This window comes from Nicotiana sylvestris, chromosome 11 (genome assembly GCF_000393655.2).
Source record: "Nicotiana sylvestris chromosome 11, ASM39365v2, whole genome shotgun sequence".
NCBI lineage: Eukaryota > Viridiplantae > Streptophyta > Magnoliopsida > Solanales > Solanaceae > Nicotiana > Nicotiana sylvestris.
Window position 1 is genome coordinate 93,285,113 of NC_091067.1, and position 27,852 is coordinate 93,312,964.

Consider the following 27,852-nt stretch of genomic DNA (forward strand, 5'->3'; position numbering starts at 1 on the left):
TTCATTCTCACGATCCCATCATCTATCCCATCACCCCTTAATGGTAATTAATCTTCTTTGACTTCTTCCGATTCAGTCTATTTAGTCTTGAATCGTCCATTTCTTAGTGGAATAGTAAACTTCACTTGGTCTATAGATAGTATCCCCTCCTTGGCTCCTCTCAACTTAACTGCCCCAGCTATCTCCGCTCTCTCCACCTCTTCACGTTTTAAGAATTGCCATCTCAAAACCTCTTCTCTCTCTCATCACTTCCTAACGCTATCCATTAACCCATGCCTTTACTGGAGAAAATGGATATGAATTTATCCAAGATAGAGGAAGCTACGCAGCATTTCAAAAACCTTGATCCTACTCCAACGCAGAACGACGTCGTTACCCCGGTTGATGAGGATTACACACCAGCAAAAGAAGATATTATTTCCGACGAAAATGGTAATGAAAATGGAAAGTCCAATGATTCTGTTTCTATAGACGTTTCAAAAGGTCATGTGACAGTGATTTCAAATCCCGTTAATACTCTAACAGAAAATATTTTGAATTCCGCTAATCACGCAGCGCACGGAGGACCGCAAGACATAAATTCAGCTGTCTCTTACGACGAAAACGATTCAGTTAAAGAAAACGGCAACGTATTAAGTGTAATCCAGCCACATAACTTGCTGCCGCAGCCGGAGGCACCACCTGGAATAGCGGTTATCGTCTCTCCACGTGACCTGAATCGTTCTAAGTCCATGCCGGAGAACTTCGACATGCCGGCGATCGGCAAATTCTTCCGCGAGAAGAGCAACAGCTTATCCTCGGCAATCACGAAGCGGTTGTCGTCGATGAGGGAATCCCTCGACGACGAGAAAGTACCGAAATCGGAATCGCCCGTGACGGAGTTCAATCTCTCCGGACTAAAAGTGATCGTGAACTTAAAACCTCCGGCAGAACAACAACAACAACAAGGGAAGACGAAGCTGTTAGGAAGAGTGAGTTTCTTCTCGAGATCCAATTGCAGGGACTGCACCGCCGTAAGGTCGTTTCTGCGCAAGGAAAATCTCAACTACGTGGAAATTAACGTCGACGTGTATCGTGAGAGAGAAAAGGAATTAATCGAAAGGACCGGAAGTGCAACGGTGCCGCAGATATTTCTGAACGAGAAGTTGTTAGGTGGATTGGTGGCGTTGAATTCGCTACGGAATAGCGGGATGTTGGAGAAGAAGTTGGAGGACATGTTGGCCGGAAAATGCCCGGAGGATGCACCGGCGCCACCGGTTTACGGGTTCGACGATCATGAGGAAGAGGAGCGGAACGACGAGATGGTAGAGATAGTGAGAATATTGAGGCAAAGGCTTCCAATACAGGACAGAATCATGAGGTTGAAATTAGTAAAGAACTGCTTCTCCGGTGGCGAGCTTGTGGAGGTTCTGATCCACCACTTGGACTGCGGCAGAAGAAAGGTACGCTCCTTTCAAACCATTTCCATCTTCTATTTTACTTTACTTTGAATTTGTCTTAATTTTCTTATATTCTATAACCTGTGGTACATTTTGTTTCTCGATTTGATTAAACTTTCATTACTGTTTCAAATATTACTCTTTCACCATTTTATATGAAGAAAATTAACTGGTAATGTCATGAATGTTTAGATTTTATTTTGGAAAGGAATTAACTAAATCAAATTCTATTTAACATTAAAATGTGATAATTCCAATTCTAATTTGCCCATGACATGTAGAGTAATAATTTTAAATACACGATCAATTTTTGGTCCGTTTACGATTTAAGCTTCGGGGGCAACTTAAATAATAACGACAGTGGCAGCTGAATGACGGTTGAACTTCTATTCTTTTTTTTCGGGGTTGGGGTGGGGGTGGGGTAAATCGTTTGGTGCTACTAGGGGTAATGATTGCAGGTTGGTGCTTACAATGCATTTACCGGATTTAGGACTTGAATATACGAATAACCTCATGCTTAATATTGTATGTGCTATGTTAACATTAATTCTACATAATGTTCAACTAATTCGTTTGATCTTATTTAATTTATGCATGCTTTTGAAATGTGGATTTTTTAATTGATTAGATTTATTCCAAGAAGGATTGCGGAACTAATTTGGCATAAAGTATAAATTGGATGAATAACAAAATAATGAAAAGGAACAAGAAAAACGTTCATAAAATTAGGATTGAAGAAATGAGGGGAACCTATCCTGTGCAGATATTAATGTAAATTTATATCCACCTTAAAAGTACTGTTTCTCAAAAAGAATAGTAACATGATTCGGGATAAGGTCAACTCATCTAATTTCTATGTAGATTGGGACTTTAATTTCTTACTTTTTAGAATAATCTAAATTTTGGTAACTATATTAAAAGTAGTACAAATCACAATTTTTATAACTAAAAATAATAAAAAATAATTTTGAGAAATTATAGGCATAGACAAATAGTTTGCCTCCTCTGAATTGTTGTACTGCAGTAGCGCGGAACAATTTGACTCAAAGAATAATTAATACAACAAAGTGTCAATCAATTCGCGACAGATGAGTAATTTATTAAATAAATTAAATGTAAATGTGAATTTGATTTTTAGAAATTCCCTTATTTTCTCTTAAGAATCTCTTTCTTCTTTCAAAGAGTTCTATACTCCAATTCATATAACACCCAGTTTTTAAAAAAAATTTGAATACGATATATGTGTTTGAAGTGATTCACTTTCACTAATTTCATAAATAAATTAACCCTTATTTAAACTAAGACCATGTTAATTTAATACCATGTTTTTTTCATCAAGTCATAACAAGGAGTAGAATGAAATGAGTTCTAAAAAAAATGCAATGAGTTTAAAGCAGATAGGTCATAGTGATTTAACTCCTGAAGTTAAAGTAGTCTTTGCCGATACCGCTTTGATGACAGTCAAAATAATAAAAGTCAGGCGCGGTTTCTGCCGAAACACACGTCTACCTTGGGCTCACGTAGGACTTGAAAAAAGGTCCGTTATTCCGTGGTCCCGTCGTTGTCGTGCTGGCCTGGTAATGAATATACCCACACGCTTTTGAAATCAGTGCAATCAATTGACTTGGAATTTATTGTATTCAATCAATTGATGAAGTCATTAGCATGTTTCTGGGGTTAATTTGACAAGTTATTTGGAAAGTAGACACCTTAAGCGTTGCCATTTATTTGCCTCGTCATAATCCTAGATGCGTGATTTAGTCTTTTCCTTAATATACAACTTTTGTTTGGTATAAGAGCAAAGTGAGGACGATGTTAACATTAATATTGTAAAATATGTTCTTTTATTCACTTTCAATCTATTCACTCGGGGGCACTGTAGTACGTAAATGACGGATTCAATTGAACCCATAACTTTCGATGTGGAGTAAAAATTTATATGCAAAAATTCGTTAAAATTGTAAATTAGTAGATATGAACCCATAACTTTTAAACATATAATGGGTTTAATACTAAACCCTTAAAAGTTGAACCCATAAAATTTGCAGAAAAAGTCCAAAAATATCCCTAAACTATGGTATATAGCTCATTTTTGTCTTCCGTTAGTAAACTGGGCCAAAAATATCCTCCCTATTAGCACAACGGGCCACTAATGTCCTTCAACCTAACAGCCCTCCACACAAGCCATTTTAATCCTACATGGCATCCACGTAACTGTGACATGGCAGCCACATAAGCGGGTAACCTTCTAAGCCCGCTTCGAAACCCATTTCCAAAGAAAGATCTGGCAGTAACCCCACCTCCAAACTCCATTTCATAACAAAAACCCAATTTCTTCCTAGACCCAATTTCCCTTCAAAATTTTTGCTCCAAAGCAGCCGTCGAAACAGCTCGGCAACTTTGAAGCACCATTTTTCAGCCATGAAAACAACTTATCCCATTTTTCAGCCATGAAAATGCAACTTTGAACCACCATTTTCCTCACTTTAGCGCCTCCATTTTCACCGCCAAAGCAGCCCTTTTCTCTGTCCAAAAACGATCCCAAAATAGCCGTCGAAACAGCTGTGTTGCTGTTGAAAAAACCAGCCATGAAAGCCACCATTTTGTCCTCCAAAAAGCTACTCACCTCCAGCCCGTTTCAGCCATGAATTTGTGCACTTTCAGCTCTAAAAACTCCGGTGAAAACGTAGCAAACTTCAGTCACAAAACATCACCAAATTCAGCAGCGAAACAGGCACGGAACACCCCCAAAAACGTAGCAAAACAAGCTGCGAAATCAGCACCATTAAAGCACCAAAAACACCACAAAATGACCCGAAATGGAAGCTAAAAAATGTTGTTCAACCTCATTCCAGAACTACCAGAAACCAACCGTAAAACCTCACTTAAAAGTTAAAACCACCCAAAAACGCGAAGAAAATAACATCCCTTTCTCGCGCAAAAACACCAGCTCCAAAGGTTGAGTTTCAGGCCATCATCGGAAATGAGTTTCGGAGCAGGTTTAGAAGGCTGCCCGCTTATGTGGCTGTCATGTCATAGCTACATGGATGCCATGTAGGATTAAAATGGCTTGTGTGGAGGGCTGTTAGGTTGAAGGACATTAGTAGCTCATTGTGCTAAAGGGAAGGATATTTTTGGCCCAGTTTACTAACGGAGGACAAAAGTGAGCTATATACCATAGTTTAGGGATATTTTTGGACCTTTTCCGTAAAATTTGAATCCTGGTTTCGCCTCGAGATGTCCGAGTAGATAATGTTGTTCGTCCTTTCCTTTTCTTTCCTTTTTTCGCTAGAAAAAGTGACAAACTTTCCGTTCCTTTCAATTTTCTTTCCTTGTTTCGGAACATAGGATAACAAAAAAGAGTTTTAAGTTTCGAAAACATGGGGTACGTAATACTATAGTCTCAAACTTTTTAGTTCTCAGCAGCTTAAATGAATGGACACTCTTGGTTGCCAGAAAACTTCCGTTAAAATATTTTCGGCAAGCATGGCTTAACGATTAATAACCAAGATAGAATAAATAAATCATACTTCATAGGAAATTAGTGTTCAAGTCCAATTTGGTGCAAAAAATTGTTAGGTTATTTTTTCTCATTTGTCTAGGCGAGGAGGTGGTGTACAATCTTGTACCTCCCAAGAGTATAGCCGAAAGGTACTGAATCATAGAAGACTACAATTTCAAATCCTATTAGAGGTATAAAGAAAATATTAGGTTATGTGTCTGTCCTCTAACCGAATTAGCGCATCTTCCTTTCTCTTTGTTGAATAGTGGAGCTCCACTTCAGTGAAGCAAGACTGAATCCAGAAAGTTCGATCCATGTACTCTGTTCTGTACACTTTTATTCCCATTTAACTATGCCTAGAGGTAGCATGGTGGTATAGTCGGTGTGTGCAAGTTAGTCCATAATTCGATCATTATTAAAAAATTCAATGGACATTTTTCTTATGACATTTCTTTTTACTCACTTGTTTTCTGCTTCTAGTTCAATCATCTCTCCACGATCTTCAGTAGAGTAACTTTCTGTTAGGTCGGTAGTTTAATCGAGGTGTGCGCAAGTTAGTTTGAGTACTATCAATATTTTATAAAGATGAATGGACATTTTTGACATTTCTTTGTGCTCACTTATTTTCTGCTTCAAGTTCAATCGTCCCTCCATGATCTTCCAGTAGATTAACTTTCTGGTGAACAATTGGATTAGTCTGGATTTCTGATTGTTAGCGGAACTGATTCTAGAGTTTTAGCATCTTTGTGTGCACAACACTAATCCAGCCAGCATGAGTAAAAAAAAAAAAGTGGCACAATCATTTTGTGGTTCAAATTTAATTTTTTTTTTAAACATAAAAGTTACTTTAGGTTCATTGATAGCATAGTGCTTAAGTATAGCAATGTGGAGACTAGGAAGCATAATGCCAAATGAAATCTAAAAGCTTATAACGTGAGTGATGGAGAAGTGTGCATTCAACACTACCAGTGTTTTACAATACTTTATCAACTGACAGAAAGCCATTGATTTTTAAGAATCACTAAGATTTGAAATTGCATGCGCCTATATTTTGGAGTAATAACTATTTGATATCTAACGTAGGCTGTGGAAATTGGGAAGAAACTGTCGAGAAGGCATTTTATTCACCACGTCTTCGGGTAAGAACTTTACAAGGACTTTAGGACTGGTGTCATCAGTGTAGATTTGATTCTATTGGCAACACTTCTTTATACTATGTTTAACTATTCTCAGAGAAAATGAATTTGAAGATGGAAATCACTTCTATAGATTCCTTGAACATGAGCCTTTCATTCCCAAAAGCTATAATTTTCGAGGATCCACAAATGACAATGAACCCAAGGACGCTGCTGTGCTAGGCCAAAGGCTTGGCAAAGTAATGTCGGCCTTACTTGAGTCTTATGCCTTTGATGATCGGCATCATCTTGATTATGTAGGCATCAGCAACAGCGAAGAATTTCGGAGGTAACTGCTTTTTATTGGTTTTTTGGACACTGTTAAGTGACTTGTGTTATTTGACTTGTGGGTTCAATTTAATAATCTCCATCTTAGATTTCCTTGATAAGAGTTACCCTAGCAACTTCAGCCTGCATCTCATTTTGCCATTTTGGTTTTACTCTTTTCTATCTGCAAACATGTAGCAGATGATGCATACTTGTTTGTTGTTCTTTTCTTTTCTTCTTCATAATCCTAGAAAAAATTTCAGCTGGGTTGCCAAATATTGCTTTTTCCCTTCATATAATCCTTGGGTTGAATATATAGGACATCTTTACTCTTGTTGTCCACTATTTTGACAAAAGGACTTTTGAGCTTCCCATTGAATTTTTCCAATGCCCGTCTCCTTCAAGTCCTTTGCTTCACTTCTCTATATAGTACTCTGTTATGCAGTTCCTAAACAAAGATTTTGGGAAACTATTTTAAAGGAGGAAGTGGTTTTTGTGATAAATAAACGCTACTTCGACGAAGAGTTGATTGTTTGTAGCATCATTCCCTATAGGAAATCAAAATGCTTCTTTAAAAGTGCATATTTTTTCTAATCAATATTTTCGAAGTGAGCAAAGTTCCCTTTTGATGTTCATTTCTTAAGATTGAGGCTTTCAGAAGAAGCACCAAAAGCTGTCTTCCCTATTTCCTACTCAAGATTGTGAATCTCCAAAATGAATCTCTCAAGTTCTGTGCCAAGCACGCTATAATGAGGATAAATGTTTTTAGATGAATCAATGATTATAAATAAATATACAGTAGGGGCTGAAGCTCTTCTATGTCTTACTCCAATATGTTTAGCTTCAAATGTATTCGCAGAAGAAGTTAGGGTTGTAAGACATGATCAGAAAGTGTTCTGGTCACTTCAGTAATGAAGGATATGGGGTTTTCGTGGCTAAATAACGTTTAGAGGGACGATCACTCTAAGACTTCGTATACCTTCGTATATGTGGAAAGTGATTTTCTTTAATTCATTGAGATATAGATGACTTATTAATGACGAACGGATGCTACATGCTATCCACTATTACACTACAGGATAATGTGCCCAAAATAACAGCTTAGAGGCATCTCCACTTGATCTTGCCATTTGTTTCCAGTTAGGGGCCATATTTATGACACTTGTAATATGCCTACGTGGAGATGACCTTCTAGTCGTTCTTCTGAAAACTTCTCATATTAATTAACTAACCAAATTTAGTAGAATATCAGAGAAAGGCTGATCCCAGCAGCCATATTTCAACTTGCAACTTTAGCGCATTCTAGAAACAGGTTAACTTCAATGCTCCATATGAATATCTTTATACAAAATATGGAATTGCAGAACGTTTTGCTCACTTGGCTTGAGAAAGAGCAGACAGAAACCTTGCAGTTTCTGCGACTAGCCAGGCTCTTATAGGGAATATATTACTGCCAAGTGTAATATAACTGACATTAGCTGCAGCAGATAGCTAAAGAGATCTGAGTACAGTATCAGTAAAACTCAAGCAAACAGGTCGCAATGGATGCGAAAGGGGTTCATTCCAGAAAGAGGTAGAACAACAATTTCTAGTCGCACCCATTCTACCAGAGATACACCTATGTGCCTTAGCTTCAAATTGTTTCCTCCCACACCATGGGCATTGGGCAATCAGATGGAACTTCGGCCTCCCAGAGATCTTTTGTCCCAGTAGTATAGTGCAGATTCATTTCATCTACAGTATGTCTATCTTGCTATCATGGGCTGAAAGATGTCTCAAAATGGATTGCAACATTCCATATCTTGAAAATTATCATGCCCAAGCCTTCCATTCACTAGTAGCTTCCCATTAAACCTTGGATTTGTTCTGCGTCATGTCTAGTCCAGACACAAAAAACATATAAAAATTCTCTCAAGCTGGTGCACCACCCTCTTTAAGAGGATTGAAAGCTTTCCCAGGAGTTTGTATGGTATGTAATGGTAGCTGTTGATTGCACCTGCCAGCTTAAGTAAGCTACGTATATGCTCACCTTGCTTTATTTTAAAAATATCCTGATAAAGGACCAGTGCACCTAATGGAAACTTGCAGTCACTAAAGATTCTTGATCTACTTTGACAAATAAAAATGAAATCCCAAAGCATCATGTGGCCCTATGCTGCAAATTGGAACTTTGAACTCATAGTATGTAAGGCCCTTCTTGATACTTAATTTTAGCGCACATCCACAACTCCTCCATCCCTAGGATAGTTCCATAATGAATATTGTGGCAGAAGAATGTTAGCAGCAAGACCCCATATTCTTTGAAAAGCATGCTGGTTTGAAGTCAGTGGAGGTGAAATCATCTGCTGATAGAACATATTAGTCTCAAACCTTGTCATAAGTGAGTTTATCCATTTGATATATTAGCCAGGTTCGCATCATGCTGACATCAACTCATAATTCATAGTCAACTTCCTGTGGATAATAGCTTGCAGAATATCTTTTGAGAACTCATCCCTTAAGAGCCAGAAAGCTAGCGCTTCTCCATATATCCAAGAAAAGCTAATCCATTCCTTTTCTTTAGTAGGTTTCAAAGTCTATTTCTTAGTGAACACAAACCAAGCTCCTTTTATATTAAGTCATAAGATGGTGCTTTTATATGATATCTGATCTTTCTGTTGCCTTTTAAATGCAGATATATAAATTTGGTTCAGGATCTCCACAGGGTGAACATCCTAACGCTTACAGCAGATGAGAAGCTAGCCTTCTTTCTGAACTTGCATAATGCGATGGCCATTCATGCTGTGATCAGGGTTGGTCATCCTGGGGGCATGATTGATAGGAGAGCGTTTTTCTCTGAGTTCCAGTACATAGTAGGTGGTTTTTCCTATTCCCTATCAGGGCTAAAAGATGGCATACTTAGAAGCAACCGAAGGGCTCCTTTTTCGCTGATGAGACCCTTCCCTAGTGGAGACGAGCGTCTGGAGGTGAATGACCCCTCCCCTGTTTATTATTTTTCTCTAAGAACTGTTGCAACTGCTTCAGTCACTCGAGGAGTGATAGACACCGTGGAGTAAATTTCAGCATTTTGCTCAATACTATATGTTCTGTTATTTTCTTTTTCTGAAAGTAAGAAACTAAGAATGGAGCTCACACCATTTTATGAAAGACTGCCAACTATAACTTGAATTCAGCATTATCTTTCATATTTTGTATTAATATATTTTCAATTTGCAGATGGCTTTTTCAAAAGTTAATCCGTTAATCCATTTTGGACTGTGCAATGCAACAAGATCAAGTCCAGCAGTAAAATTCTTCGCACCTCAAAGTGTGGAGTCTGAACTAAGATATGCTGCAAGAGAGTATTTCCAGAGGGATGATGGAATGCAAGTGGATTTGGCCAAAAGAACTGTCTACCTTAACCGAATGATCAAGTGGTAAAGTTCTTAACTACAGAATCCTCTAATTGGCCAGATAAAAATGGGGGGAGGGTCTGTCTGGTTCTCTGATGGCCATTATTCCCCCTTACTTTTGATAGTTTTCTTTTCAACCCCAAGATTTATCGAAAAATACATGACCTTTTAAATTTTGGTACTTTGATTTTCCAATATACAGTACTACAGTATATCTTTTCTTTTGGCCACGCTGCATGTTAGTCTTGCATCTATTACCTTTGTAACTTGATATTTTGCTTGGCAAACTAATTCAAAAGTCTTATGTACCACATAATTCCTTTTGCAGGTACAGTGCTGATTTTGGACAGGAAAAGGAAATTCTAAAGTGGATTACAGGTTATCTAGATGCAACTAAAGCAGGTCTTTTGACACATCTTATGGGTGATGGTGGCCCTGTTAATGTTGTTTATCAGAGTTTTGATTGGTCTCTAAATGCTTGACCAAACTGGTTGTTGCTATAGGGAGTTCGAGGGAGCACTTTATTTCTTTTTATTATCAACCCCACTTCTTTGTTTTAGTATTAATCTCTCAATATCTAGCAAAAATAGGGTATTGTTGATTGTCCCTCTTCGTAGGATCATAGTTTAAAATTTGTGTATAGCAGAAACTTGTTAATGGATTGAGAGGTTTGGACGGAGCGAAAAAGAGGACCTGTCTTAGTTCTCTCTTGTCGTCTCATCTAATTGTTCAAATTTTATGAAGAAATTTCCTTCGCAAATACGACGACGACGACCCAGTGAAATCCCACTAATGGGGTCTGGGGAGGGTAGAGTGTACGCAGACCTTACCCCTACCCCGAAGGAGTAGAGAGGCTGTTTCCGAAAGACCCTCGGCTCAAGAAGATAAAAAGACAAAATGAGACAATATCAGTAACACCATAGAAATAATATGAAATAATATGAAAAATAGGAACAACATGAAATCAAGAAAAAAGATACAAAGCAAAAGCGAAATAGTTTCCCTACCAAACTAGTCTCACAAAGTCATCACATAAGACAAGACTCGACTACCTCCTAACCTACAACCCTAATACTTGATCTCCACATATTCCTATCAAGTGCCATGTCCTTGGAAGTTTGAAGTCTCGCCATATCCTGCCTAATCACCTCCCCCCAATACTTTTTAGGCCGTCATCTACCTCTTCTCGTACCCTCCACAACTAGCGGTTCACACCTCCTTACCGGAGCATCAGTGCTTCTCCTCTGTACATGCCCGAACCATCTGAGCCTCGCTTCCCGCATCTTGTCATCAATGGGAGTCACGCACACCTTCTCCCGAATATCATCATTCCTAATCTTATCCATCTCAACATCCTCATTTCTGCTACCTTCATCTTCTGGGTATGTGAGTTCTTAACCGGCCAACACTCGGCCCCATACATCATGGTCGATCTAACCACCGCTTTATAGAACTTACCTTTGAGTATCAGTGGTACTCTCTTGTCACACAATACTCTAGATGCTAACCTCCATTTCATCCATCCTACCCTAAAACGGTGTGTGACATCCTCGTCGATCTCCCCTCCCCCCGGATAACCGACCCAAGGTACTTGAAGTTGCCTCTACTCGGGATGACCTGTGATTCAAGCCTCACATCGACGCCCACTTCTCCATGTTCAGCGCTGAACTTACACTCCAGGTATTCCATCTTCGTCCTGCTAAGCTTGAAACCCTTAGATTCAAGAGCCTGTCTCCAAACCTCTAGCCTCTTGTTCATACCTGCTCGCGACTCATCAATTAGAACTATGTCATCGGCGAACGGCATGCACCATGGCACTTACCCTTGAATGTGGTGTGTTAACGCGTCCATCACCAGGGCGAATAAGAACGGACTGAGTGCATAACCTTTGTGTAACCCCATAACAACTAGAAAAGCCTCAGAGTCGCCTCCTACTGTCCTATCCCGAGTCTTTGCCCCATCATACATGTCCTTAATCGCCATAATGTAGGGAACCGACATGCCTTTTGCCTCCAAGCTTCTCCAGAGAACTTCTCCAGGAACCTTGTCATACGCTTTCTCTAGGTCAATAAATACCATGTACAGGTCTTTCTTCCTATCTCTGTACTATACTATTCAACAAACCTCCTAGCAAGGTGTATAGCTTCTGTAGTAGAATGACTCGACATGAACCCAAACTGGTTGTCGAACCTCAACCTCGCTTCAACCACCCTCTCCCACATCAGTAATTTGATGCCCCTATAATTGTTACAACTCTGAATATCACCCTTGTTCTTATACAATGGGACCACCATATTCCACCTCCACTCATCTCATCTTCGCCTTAAAAATAACATTCAACAACCTAGTCAACCACTCCAAACCTGCTTTCTCCACGCACTTCCAAAATTCTACTGGAATCTCGTCGGGCCCGGTCACTCTGCCCCTACTCATCTTACTCATAGCTCTCACGACCTCCTCAACCTTGATGCGCCTGCAGTACCCAGAGTCACTGTGACTCTCGGAATGCTCTAATTCACCTAGCATAATATCCTGATCCCCTACTTCATTAAGAAGTTTTTGAAAGTAAGTCTGTCATCTCCTCTTAATCTGGGAATCTTCCATCAATACTCTACCATCGTCGTCCTTGATGCATCTCACTTGGTCTAAATCTCGAGCTTTCCTCTCTTTTTCTCTCTCATCTTGACCAGCCTAAATAACTTCTTCTCCCCGCCTTTTCCCCTAGTTCCTCGTACATACGACTATAAACCGCAGTCTTAGCCTTCGTGACCGCCAGCTTCACTTCCTTCCTAGCTACCTTATACCTCTCCATGCCCGCTCGCCTCTCCTCCTCACCTATGTTCCCCACTAACGTCCGGTACGCCTCCTTATTCGCTTCCACTTTACCTTGTACTACTTCATTCCACCACCAGTCTCCTTTGTGCCTGCCAGAGACGCCTGTCGAGATCCCTAACACCTCTCTCGCAGCCTTCCTTATACAGTCTGTTGTCGTTGACCACATAGTGCTCACGTCACCGTTGCTCCTCCAAGCTCCCATAGCCAACAACCGCCCCCTCCAACTCTTGGGCTTTATCCTTAGTTAAGGCCCCCTACCTGATTCTCGGTCTTCCTCGAGCTGACATTTTTCTCCTCTTCACCATAATACTAACGTCCATCACCAAGAGCCTATGTCGCGTCACGAGTATCTCACCTGGAATTACCTTGCAATCCTTGCACAATCCTCTGTCATGCCTCCTGAGGAGGAGATAGTCAATCTGAGTCTTCGCCGCCGTATTTTGAAAAGTAACCAAATGCTCCTCCCTCTTTGGAAAGCTAGAGTTTTCAATCACTAACCCAAAAACCTTAGTGAAGTCCAGTAACGAGGTTCCTCCTCCGTTCCTCTCCCCAAAACCGAAGCCTCAATGCACTCCGTCATACCCAACTGCGGTCGACCCAATATGACCATTGGAATCCCCCTTATGAATAACTTCTCAGCAGGTGGTACCTGACGCATAATCTTATCTAACCCCTCCCAAAAGCGTCGTTTAACTTCCTCATTTAGGCCCGCATATGGCACAAGCGCTAACGACATTTAGGGTGCACTGTCCAACCACCAACTTAATAATCATCAATCTATCATTCACTCATGTAACCTCAACCACAGACTCTCTAAGTTCCCTATCCACCAAAATACCCACTCCATTCTTACCCTTCTGGGTTCCTGAGTTCCAAAGTTTATACCCGTCCGCGTCCCTCGCACTCGACCCTACCCACCTTGTCTCCTAGACACACGCTATATTGACCCTCCTCTTCTGGAGGATCTTCGCCAACTCTATAGACTTACCTGTCAATGTACCTATGTTCCATGACCTAATTCTCAACCGATAAACACTTTTGTTCCCTTTACCTCCCTTGCCTCCCAACCCACCCCCGCCCTACCTCCCGACCAACCCCCCGCTCCCCCTAGGACATGAACTCACTCGACCATCCCAGACCACAGCCACTATACCTCTGGCGGACTAAGGGACTCACTAACACACACAACAGACCAAAGTAGAAGAAGACAAGATGCCATCACAGGCACACTAATACGGTGAATAAACTAATAAGAACTAAGACGACAACAATTTAACTAACACAATAGAGGAAAACAGGAAAATGGGAGGTACCAACTTCCATGTGTAGAACCTGGAAATTGTCCTGATATACCCGACGGTGTTGCGGCCATCTAACTCGTTCACGTCCAACTCCTGTCGTTCCTTCGCAAATGATGAAAGGAATTGGAATTAGTTTTTTTATTGCTGAACTAATTGGAATAGTTCAGTATGAGTGTATGACTAAAGAAAATTCCACTCCACAAGCTGAACTATTGATGAAAAGTATGAGTGTAATAGTGTATGACTGCCCCACTCCACAAGCTAATTCTTTATTCATCATTAATAATTATACTCATACCATGGAATTTCATTTGAATAGGAAACCAAAGAAAAAATAGATACATATAGTTGCATTGACAAATATATGCAAAAATCAGAGTCAATTCCCAAAATGTTCATGTAAGTCACAGAAATAAATTACTAAATTACCTTTTAAAAATTTTTTGACAATAAAGTCATCAAACTAATGCCCATATTTCCAACAAAATATAACAAGTCGGAAAGCCTAATTCTCTCACCGAAAATTTGCAGTTGGCTCCCATTTAATCTTGATTGCTATTTAAAACATTGTCACACATCCTTTTTGCGCGCTTACCCCGAAGGATAAATGTTTGAGGGAGTTTTTCCAATTTAAGTGACAATATTCGAAATGAGATTATTTATTTAATTTAGAGTCGCCACTTGGGAAAGGTTTGGATTTTGGTGTCCCAAGTCACCGGTTTATCTTGAATCCCAATTCGAGGAAAATATTCGACTTTCCAAATGAAAGTCTGCGAACCAGAAATTCTAAGTAAGGAATTCTGTTGACCCGAGGGAAAGTGTTAGGCACCCCCGAATCCCGTAGTTCTAGCACGGTCGCTTAAATTATTGTAATGGTTAAATATCTGATTTTTATACATGTTATGACTTGTGTGCTTTTATTAAGTTTAAACCGCTTTTATTATTATTTTTTAATAGAATTGCAACGTCGTAAAAATGCATCTCGAACCACGTCACAATCAATGAACCTGTGGTTGTTAATACGTTCCGACTCCGTTGAGATTTGGATTTGGGTCACATAAATGCGCACCCGAATTTAAGCATGTGATTTAATTAAAATCGCGTCTAAAGAGTCTAACGCGTTATTATCTTTGGGGAAAGCCATGAAGTTCGCTAAATGGCCACTCCCGAAATCTAAGTAATTATTAACATCTATTGAGGGCCCCGCAGTTTGTGCGTCTTTGTTTGGCGAGGCTCGCTTCATTTATTTTAAGGATATCCTAAAGTGACTACATTTCTATTAAATTCGTTTCTAAAATAAAAGAGAAAAAATCCTAATTAGTTACATGCTTAAAAAAAGGGCGTAACATATTAAATGCTAGATTAAGACAAATGTTAACGGAAAGGAATATTACTAAAATTGAAATTATAAATAAACTACGGAATCGACAAATAATATGTTCAAAAGAAACTAATTATCCTATAACTAGATTAAACTCGCATTGTTAGATGACTTGAACCGTTGGAATTAATTATTTACGACTATTTGAAACTAGAATCAATCTTAATTACTAATGCATATTCGAAAGTTTATTAAATTCAAACGTTAACTCGTCTTGTTTGAACTCAAATCATGCCATAATGCCTAATTCACGAAATTAATTTAAATTCATGCTTTAACTAAATTTAGCTACATGTTCACGATTAACCTACTGTTGACAATATTAAAACCTTCAAGCTAGTGAACTAACCAGTTTTACCAAGCCGATTCACTAAAGACCAACTTATGTTATTTTCCTCTTACTCCAATTGTTAAACAGTTTGACGGTAATGAGCATGCTTAAACATATACTATCTAATACCCAAACTAAAACAGAGTATTATTTAATACATCACTACAAGATGCCTAGTTATGCAAAGCAACCGAAATTTACAGAATAATAATACATGAGATAACCTAAACACAATCAGTAAAAGAGACAAAGGAAAAAAAAACTAAATTAAAACTTCAAAGTTCCATTCTTCATATGTATTCATGCTTTCACATTTCAGCTTACAATATCGATAAGGTTACGGCCATGTACCTGGTATTGGAAGTAAAAGAAGAGGAAGATCAGTAGAAGCAGCAGTAGCGTAAATACACAGCAACAACAGGTTCAGCAACAGCAAAACCAGTAACGACCAGTAGAATAACCCAGTAACAGATTGAAAACCAGCAGTACCAGAATGCAATCGCAGTCAAAGCAGAAGAGATACAAATACAAGACGCAGTAGTTTACTGATTTTTGAATAACACTCAAGGAAAAGCAATCTGAAATTATTCAAGTAAAAGTTCAGCTTGTTTTTCTCTTTTTGCTCTCAAATTCTGATTTCTCAAAATTCAGTCAACTCTCTCAACTTTCTCCTCTATCATCCTCCTACACTGTGTAAAAATGACTCTATTTATAACCAAGACTCTTGTCTTGAACCACTAACCCGAAATATTCTCATAATTGCATGTCTTGCCCTCACTACTTAATATTTTTCTTATTTAATTCCCTTGTTCCCCATGCCTACATGTTTTGTCTCCCACTATATTAAACAAATACATTATTCCCACTCCATTATGTCTTGTCCCCCACTATATTAAACAAATGCATTATTCTCACTCCATTATGTCTTGTCCTCCACCATATTAAACAAATGCATTATTCCCACTCCATTATGTCTTGTCCCCCACCATGTACTATTGTAATATTATTAATGCTTAGTGGATGGAGCACTCAAAATTAAGGCTCGTTTCCCATTTTACCCCTTAAATAATTTGAAATTACCATAACACCCCCATCAGCTATATCCAAATCCTAATCAATTAACCGATTACGACAGCTATAACCAATTCCTAATCAAATTTCATCAACAAATTTAAGCTAGAAACTCAGATTATGTCAAATATCATCAAAACAAAGACTAAGAATTCTATAACAGTAACAAATTGAACAACATTTTTAACAACAAACATACTTTCAGATTCAATAACAGTAACAAATTGAAACACAACTAATAAGTAGATTCAAATCACTAGACCCAATAATCAATTGAACTTCAAATTAAATCTAACAACATTACAACCAAGATGAAGGATTCAACTGAATAAACTAACACACTTTTGTATTTAAAACTAAACAAGAAAAATGAATAAAAACAAACTGAAGAAATAATCAAGAAATGACAAACAAACGAACAAGAAAAGAATCAAACATATACTGATTTCATATCCGAGAATATCAAACAAAATACGGATAGAACTGAAACTTAAACCAACTAACCGGATCGGAACAACGACGAACTCGAATGGAAACAAATCTGCCCGAAAACTTTGAAACCAAAATAACTCGAATCTGCCCGAAAAATAACTCGACGAGTAGGAACGCAGCAGTGGCGACGCTGGTTCGTTTGTTTTGACAAGAAGAAGAACGAAACAGCAGCAGCAACGCTGCTCAACTGGACGGGCGACGGAGGCGACGATGCTCATTTGGACGTGACGATCGAGCTATGGTCGTTCGTGGCTGGAGGCAAAGGACAACTGTGAAAACTGTGGGCTGTTTGAGGCGATGTGGCTGGAACTCGAAGCAGTGGCAGCCATGGTCGTCGAGCAAGCAGTGGCAGCCATGGCGATGAGGCGAAGGCGAAGTAGAAGATGAAGCAGCAGGGATGGCTACTGGAGCTCGACGAAGCTGGTTGTGTTAGAGAGGTCAGGGGTCGTTTGGTTGTTCATAGCTTGAACTTCGCGGCGAGGGGTCGTTTGGTCGTTTGGACGAAGCTGGACGAAGCAGCAGCAGCAACGCTGCGTTGTGGTCGACGACGAGGGTGGCTGTGTTGTATATGTGTTGCTGTGGGTGTGTGTGTACGCGTGAGGATGAGGAGGCAGCCATGGTTGCTGCTCGTGTTGGGGTCGTTTGGGACGACGGAGAAGAAGATAGAGGGGAGGCGGGTAGATGGTTTTTTAGGGTTTGGGGTTTTTTTTTGTTTTGTTTTGGGAAAATGAAAATGAAAATAAAGAGGGGGAGTTGGATCTTTGGGGTTATGGGGCGGACCGGGTCAGGTTGACCCGGTATGGGTTTGTTTCTTTTGGGCTTGTGGTTTAAATTTGAAGAAAAGGCCCAATCCGGTTTTCTTCTATTTTTTGTTCTTTTCTATTTATTCAATTTCCTAATTAATAAAGCTAAAAATGCAAAGATTAAATCCTAACGACAGAAGTCGCCGAACGCAAACACATAAAGCTAAGAAATACTTTACTCTCTCATAGCTATTCTTTGCTTTCCTTGCATGAGACTAAGCCTTATCTCCATTTCTTGCATGTAAGCATTGCTTCCGTAATTATATAAGGCTAAGCACTGCTTTTCCTGCATGACACTAAGCATTATCTCCATTCCTTGCACGAGGCTAAGCATTGTCTCTGTAATTGCATAAGGCTTTACTCAGGGATTGGAGCCCTAATGTCGGCTAAAAGAAAATCGCTCAACTCAGGGATTGGAGCCCTAATATCGGCTAAAGACGACTAGGGAATGGAGGCCCTATGTCTAAAATCTCAACTCACGGATTGGAGCCCTAATGTTGGCAAAGGTGACTAGGGAATGGAGGCCCTATGTCTAAAATCTCAACTCAGGGATTAGAGCCCTAATGTTGGCAAAAGGCGACTAGGGAATGGAGGCCCTATGTCTAAATCTCAACTTAGGGATTGGAGCCCTAATGTTGGCAAAGGTGACTAGGGAATGGAGGCCCTATGTCTAAAATCTCAACTCAAGGATTGGAGCCCTAATGTTGGCAAAGGTGACTAGGGAATGGAGGCCCTATGTCTAAAATCTCAACTTAGGGATTGGAGCCCTAATATTGGTAAAGGCGACTAGGGAATGGAGGCCCTATGTCTAAAATCTCAACTTAGGGATTAGAGCCCTAATATTGGTAAAGGCGACTAGGGAATGGAGGCCCTATGTCTAAAATCTCAACTCAGGGATTGGAGCCCTAATGTTGGCAAAGGTGACTAGGGAATGGAGGCCCTATGTATAAAATCTCAACTCAGGGATTGGAGCCCTAATGTTGGCAAAAGGCGACTAGGGAATGAAGGCCCTATGTCTAAAATCTCAACTCACGGATTGGAGCCCTAATGTTGGCAAAGGTGACTAGGGAATGGAGGCCCTATGTCTAAAATCTCAACTCAGGGATTGGAGCCCTAATGTTGGCAAAGGTGACTAGGGAATGGAGGCCCTATGTCTAAAATCTCAACTCAGGGATTGAAGCCCTAATGTTGGCAAAGGTGACTAGGGAATGGAGGGCCTATGTCTAAAATCTCAACTCAGGGATTGGAGCTCTAATGTTGGCAAAAGGTGACTAGGGAATGAGGCCCTATGTCTAAAATCTCAACTCAAGGATTGGAGTCCTAATGTTGGCAAAGGTGACTAGGGAATGGAGGCCCTATGTCTAAAATCTCAAGTCAGGGATTGGAGCCCTAATTTGGCGAAAAATAGGTTGATATTGGGGATTCTAAACTAACCCCTTTTTTGGAATTTTCTTCTTATTTCTCTTTTCGTTTTTTTTAATTATTTTTTGTTCAGTAAAAATGCAGGAAAGAATTTGGAGGAAACTTACCTTTTGGGTTGATTCCTTGCTGCAAAGCTGTTTCTTGCACTTGTGCATTTCTTTTCCCTTTTGGTTGCACCTTCTTCTTGCACGGTTGCTTTGGATTGCACCTGTTTCAATTTTCCAAACAAAGAACAATTGTCAGTTTGAAAACGGTGGTTGGTTCGGTGGCCTTGATCATTCCAATTGCTTGGTCCCGGCCTCATTTCTGTTGAGAAACTTCGCCATTGATTGGCTTCAAAGGCGAACCCCTTTCAAACTGATAAGACTCAGATTTCAGGATTTCATGATGACTCGCCCGTGTAAGGCTTTGGTTCTCATTCCGCTTTCCAGACCTTTTCCTTTGACTTTCTTCTCTTTTGTTTTTCAATGCCTTTACTTTGGAGGTAATCAAACATCATGATCAGTCGGGATTGGACTGACACACCACTGAGGCTGAGTATTTTCTTCACCTCTTGCCAGACGGAGCTCTGTGAAACCGGTCCTTCCACCTTTTCTTTCTAACACATTTTGGAATTTAGGGTTAAGCCGAAAGTGATTCAAGGAAAGGTAAACAAAGAGCGGAAAAACGAATTTAAAAGAGAAGCGTCCCTTTCGGAGGAAAAGAAGGACTTATCTGAGGTGCATGCTGGCTTCAAACTGACATGACATGCTTTTTGGACTGGATGCCCGAACCTTAGGAACTTGCATTTCCTCATGAACCAAAACGGATCTATGTTTCCCAACCAGGGAACCTTGCCAGAACTTTCTGTGGTGAAATTATCTTTTCGGCCGACAGCGCCCTTTGCGGGTTTTCGCTAGTCGACCTCTCTCATTTCTCTTCTCACCGTCGCCCGATAGTACTTCTTGCGGGTTTTCACTAAACGGACTCTCTCATTCTTGGTTTATCTACTCTCGTCGCCTCATGGTGCCCGAAGGTTTTCACCGACAAGACTCTCTCATTTTATTTCTCTCAATTTTAGAATGCATCGGCTTCCAACCATGATATTTCTTGTTTTCCCCCGCCTTTGGCAATTGATCCGAATGACCTGTACTTGGTTTTTGGTAAAAAGAATTGTGGATGAAATTACAACTTCGGAACCATTTGGTGTGCCCGTGGTTGAACCATTATAGCATCTGCCCCAGTTTCAACTTCAGGGAAAATTGGATTTTTGTGTTGGTGTGACTGAACCCCAGAGAGAGGCTGCCTACGTATCCTTTGGGAATCAAGTCAGATGTAGTTCAGGAAGTTTTGTTTTTGATTTTCTTTTGTTTTTCTGTTTTGTTTTGTTTTCTCTTTTTTAGTTAGTTTTTTTTTGGTGTTTTTTTTTTGTTGACATTTTCAGGTTCCAAAGAGGGTAATGAAATAAAGGTAAACGGATCAAAGGGTTAGTAAAGGATTGGAGTGTTTAGGGTAACGAGAATGAAAGCCTTCGTCATCTCAATCGGATAATGTTATTGCTGCAGAAGGATTAGACATAGTACCTTTTGACCGCATCTGCATTTACAGCTGTTTCAACATCATTTCCTTCGATATCGCCCAGATACAATGCTCCTCTTGGCAATATCTTTCTGATGACGTATGGGCCCTTCCAATTAGGAGCAAATTTTCCTTTTGCTTCCTGGTGATGGGGAAGAATGTGCCTTAAAATGAGTTGCCCCACTTTAAAATTTCTAGGTCGCACTTTCTTGTTATAGGCACGAGCCATTCTTTGTTGGTACAACTGCCCGTGGCAGACCGCAGCCATTCGTTTTTCATCGATCAAGGTTAATTGTTCCAGACGGGTTTTAACCCACTCACTGTCTTCAATTTCGGCTTCAACAATGATTCGGAGAGAGGGGATTTCGACCTCGGCGGGTATTACGGCTTCCGTGCCATAAACCAAAAGATACGGGGTGGCTCCGATTGATGTGCGCACAGTAGTGCGATATCCCAACAATGCAAACGACAGCTTTTCATGCCACTGCCTGGAACTTTGAATCATCTTTCTCAAAATCTTTTTGATGTTTTTGTTTGCTGCTTCAACGGCACCATTGCCTTTAGGCCGATAAGGAGTAGAGTTCTGGTGCATTATCTTAAATTGCTCACATATCTCCCCATCAAATGACTATTTAAGTTTGCAGTATTGTCTGTGATAATAGTTGCGGGAATGCCAAAACGGCAAATAAGATTGGAGTGCACGAAATCTACCACAACTTTCTTGGTGATAGACTTGAGAGTGATTGCTTCGACCCATTTTGTGAAGTAGTCAATGGCAACTAGTATGAATCTGTGTCCATTTGAGGCTTTTGGCTCGATTGGCCCAATGACATCCATGCCCCAGGCAACAAATGGCCAAGGTGCAAACATGGGATGCAGTTCTATGGGAGGTGCATGAATCAAATCACCGTGCACCTGACACTGATGACACTTCCGAACGAAACTAAAACAGTCATTTTCCATGGTCATCCAGTAATAACCCGCTCGAAGTATTTTCTTTGCTAAAACATACTCGTTCATGTGGGGGCCACATACTCCCTCGTATACCTCATGCATGATTCTTCCAGCCTCTTCTGTGTCAACACATATTAACAAATTGAGGTCCGGAGTTCTCTTGTATAAGACATCCCCACTCAAAAATAAACCACTTGCGTGCCGCCTAATGGTTCTCTTTTGGTCTCCACTGGCTTGCTCGGGGTATTCTTGAGTTTTCATAAACCTCTTCATGTCATAGTACCATGGCTGGGTATTTGGTGCTGCTTCAATTGTATTACAATAACCATGCCTTTCCCGAATTTGAATTTCCAATGGATCTACGTGAGCATTGCTTGGATATGGCAGCATTGAGGCCAAAGTAGCAAGTGCGTCGGCTAATTCGTTGTGACAACGAGGAATGCACCTGAACTCTATTGACTTGAATCGCTTGCTGAGGTTTTCCACATGCTTCTTGTAAGGGATAAGCTTAACATCTCGGGTTTCCCACTCTCCTTGGGCTTGCCGGATAATCAGATCTGAGTCTCCCATAATCAACAGCTCTTCGACATTTTGGTCGATTTCCATGTTTATACCCATAATGCAAGCTTCATACTCGGCGGTGTTGTTTGTACAGAAGAACCGAAGACGATTTGTGGCTGGATAGTGCTGACCAGTGGGTGAGATCAAAATTGCCCCAATTCCAACACCTTTTGCGTTTACCGCCCCATCAAAGAACATTTTCCAAGCATGAGCGTCTTCAGATATTGCCTCAACTGAATTTACTTCTTCATCTGGGAAGTAAGTTCTCAAAGGTTGGTATGCATCATCAATCGGGTTCTCAGCCAAATGATCCGCTAACGCCTGGGCTTTCATTGTCGTGCGAGTGACATAGACTATGTCAAACTCCGTGAGCAAGATCTGCCATTTTGCTAATCTCCCAGTGGGCATTGGTTTATGAAATATGTACTTTAAAGGATCCAACCTGGTTATGAGGTAGGTGGTGTAAGCTTGCAAATAATGCCTCAGCTTCTGAGCGACCCATGTCAGAGCACAGCAAGTTCTTTCCAATAAAGTGTACTTGGCTTCATAACTAGTAAACTTCTTGCTCAGATAGTAAATGGCCTGCTCCTTCTTTCCGGTAACGTCATGTTGCCCGAGGACACAACCAAAAGAATTTTCCAAGGTGGTCAGGTACAAGAATAGAGGCCTCACTGGCTCAAGTGGGACCAAGACTGGCGGATTCGACAGATATTCCTTTATTTTATCAAAAGCTTCTTGACATTCAACTGTCCATTTGATTGCCGCATCTTTCTTTAACAACTTAAATATGGGTTCGCACATGGAGGTCAACTGAGCGATGAAACGACTGATGTAATTCAATATTACCAAAAAACTCATAACATCTTTCTTGGTTCTTGGAGGAGGCAAATCCCGAATAGACTTTATCTTTGTTGGATCTAACTCGATGCCCCTCCGACTGACTATGAATCCCAAGAGTTTGCCGGATGGTACTCCAAATGCACATTTGGTTGGGTTTAGTTTCATATCATATTTGTGCAACCGCTCAAAGAATTTTCTCAAGTCCCGAACGTGGTCGTCCTGGGTTTTGGATTTGATGATTACATCGTCCACATACACCTCTATCTCTTGGTGCATCATATCATGAAAAATGGTAGTCATGGCCCTCATGTAGGTTGCCCCGGCATTTTTCAAACCAAATGGCATGACTCTATAACAGTAAGTGCCCCAATGTGTGGTAAAAGTTGTCTTTTCTACATCTTCTTCATCTATCAACACCTGGTGGTATCCTGCGTAACAATCTACAAAAGACTGTATTTTATGTTTGGCGCAGTTATCAACAAGGATGTGGATGTTTGGCAAAGGGAAATTGTCCTTGGGGCTTGCTTTGTTAAGATCTCGGTAGTCAACGCATACCCGGATTTTCCCATCTTTCTTTGGTACAGGAACTATATTAGCCAGCCATGTGGTGTATTGGACCACTCGAATCACCCCCTCCTTTAATTGTTTTGTGACCTCTTCTTTAATCTTGTCACTAATATCAACTTGAACTTCCTCTGTTTTTGCTGGATAGGGGAATAATCGGGGTAGGTTGGCAATTTATGGACCACTAGATCGACACTTAATCCCGGCATGTCATCGTAGGACCAAGCAAACACATCTTTGAATTCAAACAAAAGTTGGATCAATGCGTCCCTGGTTCTTTCATCTGTATGAATGCTTATCTTGGTTTCTTTGACTTCTTCAGAGCTACCCAAATTAACTAGCTCGGTTTCATTTAAGTTTGGCTTAGGTTTGTTATCAAATTGTTCCAATTCTCGATTTATTTCCTTAAAAGCCTCTTCTTCATCATATTCCGGTTCTTGGTTCATTATTTCGCAATTAGACAGCATGTTTGGATTTGGGCATGAAGTGCGCAAGCATGTCATGTTATTTAAAGTCGCATTATTAGAACTGAAAGAAGAAAATAATAAAAAGTAACAAAAATCAGAAAGAATGAAGTGAGATGAATGATGAAATATTAATTTCATTTTATTGAATTTTTAAGATAACAAGGTTCACAATAGTATTTAAAAGACAGGAAACCAAAAGAAAAAAAACATCCGAGTTACACCTTGAAATAACTCGCGATGCAGAAAAAGTGGCAGGACAGGTCTACCGGGACTCCCGCCTGATAGGGAATGGCATAGCCTTCCAATTCTGCAGCTTGGCATTGGGTCCCATTTACAGCACCTCAGCGGTGCTTGAGCCCTCCCCCGGCTGGACCATGTGGGTTTCATATAGTATCTTCCTTATTGCCTCACAGATTTCTTCAATCTCTTCGGCAGTAAAGGCCTCATCTTCTTCTTTCTTCTGGTATTTTGGCTTGACAAATGTTCTGTAAAGATGCGGAACCGGCTGAGGCAAAACCCAACCATCATTCTTTCTATCATTTGCCCATCTTATATCAGCTGGAGTGAGTTGGAAGCCTACCCCGAAGAACTTTTCATTGGTGGGCAGGGTGATAAGTTCAACTATCCCTTGCAATGATTTCCCAAGTCCCTTCCCCAGTTTGAAGCCATGTCGGATCATTTCTTTGGCCACCATGATTGATGCATTAGAAAGGAAGGGTTGGGGGCAAGGTTTTCCTTCTTTGTATGGTCTGCAACCACAATTTCAAAAGCCTGATAAATTATGTGCTCACTCCCTTCTCTTGCTTCAAGACATGGGACTGATGGGTCTCGATAAATTGATTGCTCATCTTCTCCGTGGACCACGATCTCCTGATCCTCATGCTCAAACTTCACCATCTGATGAAGAGTAGATGGTACAACCCCCGCTGCATGAATCCATGGCCTCCCCAAAAGAAAGTTGTAGGATGTGTTCATGTCTAGAACCTGGAAGGTTACTTCAAAGTCTACTGGGCCGATGGTCAAAATTAGATCGATCTCTCTAATTGTGTCCCTTTTGATGCCATCGAAGGCACGTACGTAGACATTGTTGGGTCGGATTATTTCGGTCCTGATTTCCATGCGCTGTAGAGTTGAAAGTGGGAAAATGTCTACTCCAGAGCCTCCGTCCAACATCACCCTTTTCACGTAGTGCCCTTCGCATTTGACTGTTACGTGCAAGGCTTTGTCATGTGCGGCTCCTTCTGAGGGTAAATCATTTTTGCTGAAAGTGATCTGGTTGATTGCGAAAAATCTTTCTGCCATTCTCTCCAACTGCTCTACAAAAACGTCAACAGGCACATATGCTTCGTTAAGGGTCTTGATCAATACTTTCTGATGTTCGGCGGAATTCATCAACAAAGCCAACAAGGAGACTTGTTCGGGAAATTTTCGAAGCTGGTCAATCACCTCATAATCTGCCATTTTCATGTTTTGGAAGAAAACCTCCGCTTCTTCGGCACTCATAGGCTTCTTAAGTGGGAAGCGCTTTCTAGTAGCGTTGTTTACCTCTTCCAAATTGGAATACTTTTCAACAGGGTTATTTTCTTGAACTTTTCCTGGGATTTCTTCGCCTTTATAGGTCACCACCGTTTTGTTGAAGTTCCAGGGCACATCAGTAGGATCTTTCATGGACTTCTGTGGCGCGCGTCCAATAACCACGGGCTCATTCAGCCTTGATGGTTTAATAGGCCCCCGCATCACATAAACCCCCTTGGGCACATACATATGGGTTGTTTTGTTCAGCTCGAATCTCCTGGGAGGACTCAATGTCATCTGCTTTTCTTTACGGCCTTGAGGGACGTAGAGAACAACATCTTTGAGAGGCGTTGCCCCGGTCTCAACTTCCATGTTCTTCTATGACTTTGGAGGGGTAGTTTCTTTCTTTTTCTCCCCTTTATCTTGCTTCGAGGCAACTTTTGGTTTCTTTTCTTTGTCAGCAATGACAATGATGGCCTTCAATGCTGGGTCAAATTCCTCATCCTCACAAATCATTCCAATTACCGGCCCGTTGTTGTGGGCTGGAAGTGGGTTGTTGGTCACATTGGGAACCTCTTCATCCCTCAACACTATCTTCCTTTGTTATATCAAGTTCTCCACGGCACTCTTAAGAGTCCAGCAATCATCTGTGTCATGCCCTTCTGCCCCTGAGTGATAGGCGCATCTAGTACCGGCTCTGTAAGCGGGTGATGCTGGGTTTTGCCTGGTTTGAGGAACAGGCTGTAGCAGACCCATTTGAACAAGCTTCGGTAACAAGCTAGAATAGGTTTCGCCAATTGGTGTGAAATTTGGTCTCTTGGGCGGTTCATGAGGGTGGAAATTATTTTGTGGAGGACGGGGGTTGTAGTGGGTTTGGTAAGGAGGTTGGTTTCTAGGAAATGGAGCTTGATTTCTGTTGGCTTGTTGTTGTGGCCGGACATAAGGCTGAGTATTCATGACCGAGTATGGCTGAGGAGTATAGGCCAAATCTTGGTGAGGGTAATAGTGCTACGGGGTCCTTTCTGAGAAAAGGGATCTGGGAGTATAGTTTCTCCTTGTACCCGACGCTGCCATGAATGTTTCTTCCCTTTTCTTTCCCTTTGCTATCCCTCCAGATCCACCCTGAATGGCTTGGGAGGTAGCTCTGATAGCGGATTGGCTTAGAATTCGACCCGTTTTTAGCCCATTTTCAACCATTTCGCCAATCTTGATAGCTTCAGCGAACGGTTTACCCATTGCGGACATCATATTCTGGAAGTAGTCAACTTCCTGAGCTTGAAGGAAAACTGTGACCATTTCAACTTCATCCATCGGAGGCTTTACCCTGGATGCCTGCTCACGCCATTTAACTGCGTACTCTCGGAAGCTTTCTGAGGATTTCTTTTTCAAGTTTGTCAATGAGTTCCTATCTGGAGTAATATCAATGTTGTACTAGAACTGCCTGACGAAATCTCTAGCAAGATCATCCCAGATGTGCCAGCGGTATATATCCTGGTCCATGTACCACTCAGATGCGATGCCAACCAGACTTTCTCCGAAATAGGCCATGAATAGTTCTTCCTTTCCACCGGCTCCTCGCAGCTGATTGCAATATCTCTTGAGATGAGCAATAGGATCACCATGCCCATCGTACTTCTCAAATTTTGGGGTTTTGAATCTCAATGGTAGGTGTACATGAGGGAACATGCATAAATCGGCATAGGATACACTTTTCTGTCCGCTCAAGCCTTGTATGCTTTTGAGACTCTGTTCCATACTCCTCATCTTCCTCACAATCTCTTTTTGCTCGGGAGTTTTGGTGGCTTTTCTTGCCCCGCAGCGAACTCAAATTGGGGTGGTTGAGGGTAAGTATAAGTAGGAAACTGAGGAAGTTCCACTTGAAAAGATGGTGCTTGAAATGTGAAGGAAGATGAATCAAAGTTAGGCCTGGGTAAAGCAGGTTGTGTCGTAGCTGAACAAAGTGGCGCGGTGAATATGTTTGAA

At 40.8% G+C, this 27,852-nt stretch overlaps 2 protein-coding genes across 3 annotated transcripts; one reads left to right on the forward strand and one right to left on the reverse strand.

The window, feature by feature from the left end:
* Positions 1 to 107: 107 nt before the first annotated feature.
* Positions 108 to 10,493, forward strand: LOC104231274 (uncharacterized). Of its 2 annotated transcripts, XM_009784241.2 has the most exons (7): positions 108 to 432; positions 556 to 1,442; positions 6,025 to 6,080; positions 6,175 to 6,405; positions 9,058 to 9,349; positions 9,600 to 9,799; positions 10,104 to 10,493. In XM_009784241.2, the coding sequence occupies exons 1-7, from the start codon at positions 273 to 275 to the stop codon at positions 10,255 to 10,257; spliced, it is 1,980 nt and encodes a 659-aa protein (XP_009782543.1). In that variant the 5' UTR covers positions 108 to 272; the 3' UTR covers positions 10,258 to 10,493. The 2 variants fall into 2 exon arrangements, with proteins under 2 accessions (XP_009782543.1, XP_009782542.1); XM_009784240.2 differs by having other exon boundaries at positions 108 to 1,442.
* A 1,100-nt stretch (positions 10,494 to 11,593) lies between these two features.
* On the reverse strand, positions 11,594 to 22,816 carry LOC104231278 (uncharacterized). The gene is made up of 2 exons (XM_070161552.1): positions 22,016 to 22,816; positions 11,594 to 11,881 (listed from the first exon to the last, which is right to left on the reverse strand). The coding sequence occupies exons 1-2, from the start codon at positions 22,814 to 22,816 to the stop codon at positions 11,594 to 11,596; spliced, it is 1,089 nt and encodes a 362-aa protein (XP_070017653.1).
* Between the last annotated feature and the right edge of the window lie 5,036 nt (positions 22,817 to 27,852).

Coding starts and splice junctions, on each gene's coding strand:
- LOC104231274 (XM_009784240.2), top strand. CDS start 273: ATGCCTTTACTGGAGAAAATGGATATGAATTTATCCAAGATAGAGGAA. Junction 1,443..6,024: donor TGGACTGCGGCAGAAGAAAG/GTACGCTCCTTT, acceptor TATCTAACGTAG/GCTGTGGAAATTGGGAAGAA. Junction 6,081..6,174: donor TTTATTCACCACGTCTTCGG/GTAAGAACTTTA, acceptor AACTATTCTCAG/AGAAAATGAATTTGAAGATG.
- LOC104231278 (XM_070161552.1), bottom strand. CDS start 22,816: ATGAAAGCCCAGGCGTTAGCGGATCATTTGGCTGAGAACCCGATTGAT. Junction 11,882..22,015: donor CTGGAAGAATCATGCATGAG/GTATACGAGGGA, acceptor TGAATAGTATAG/TACAGAGATAGGAAGAAAGA.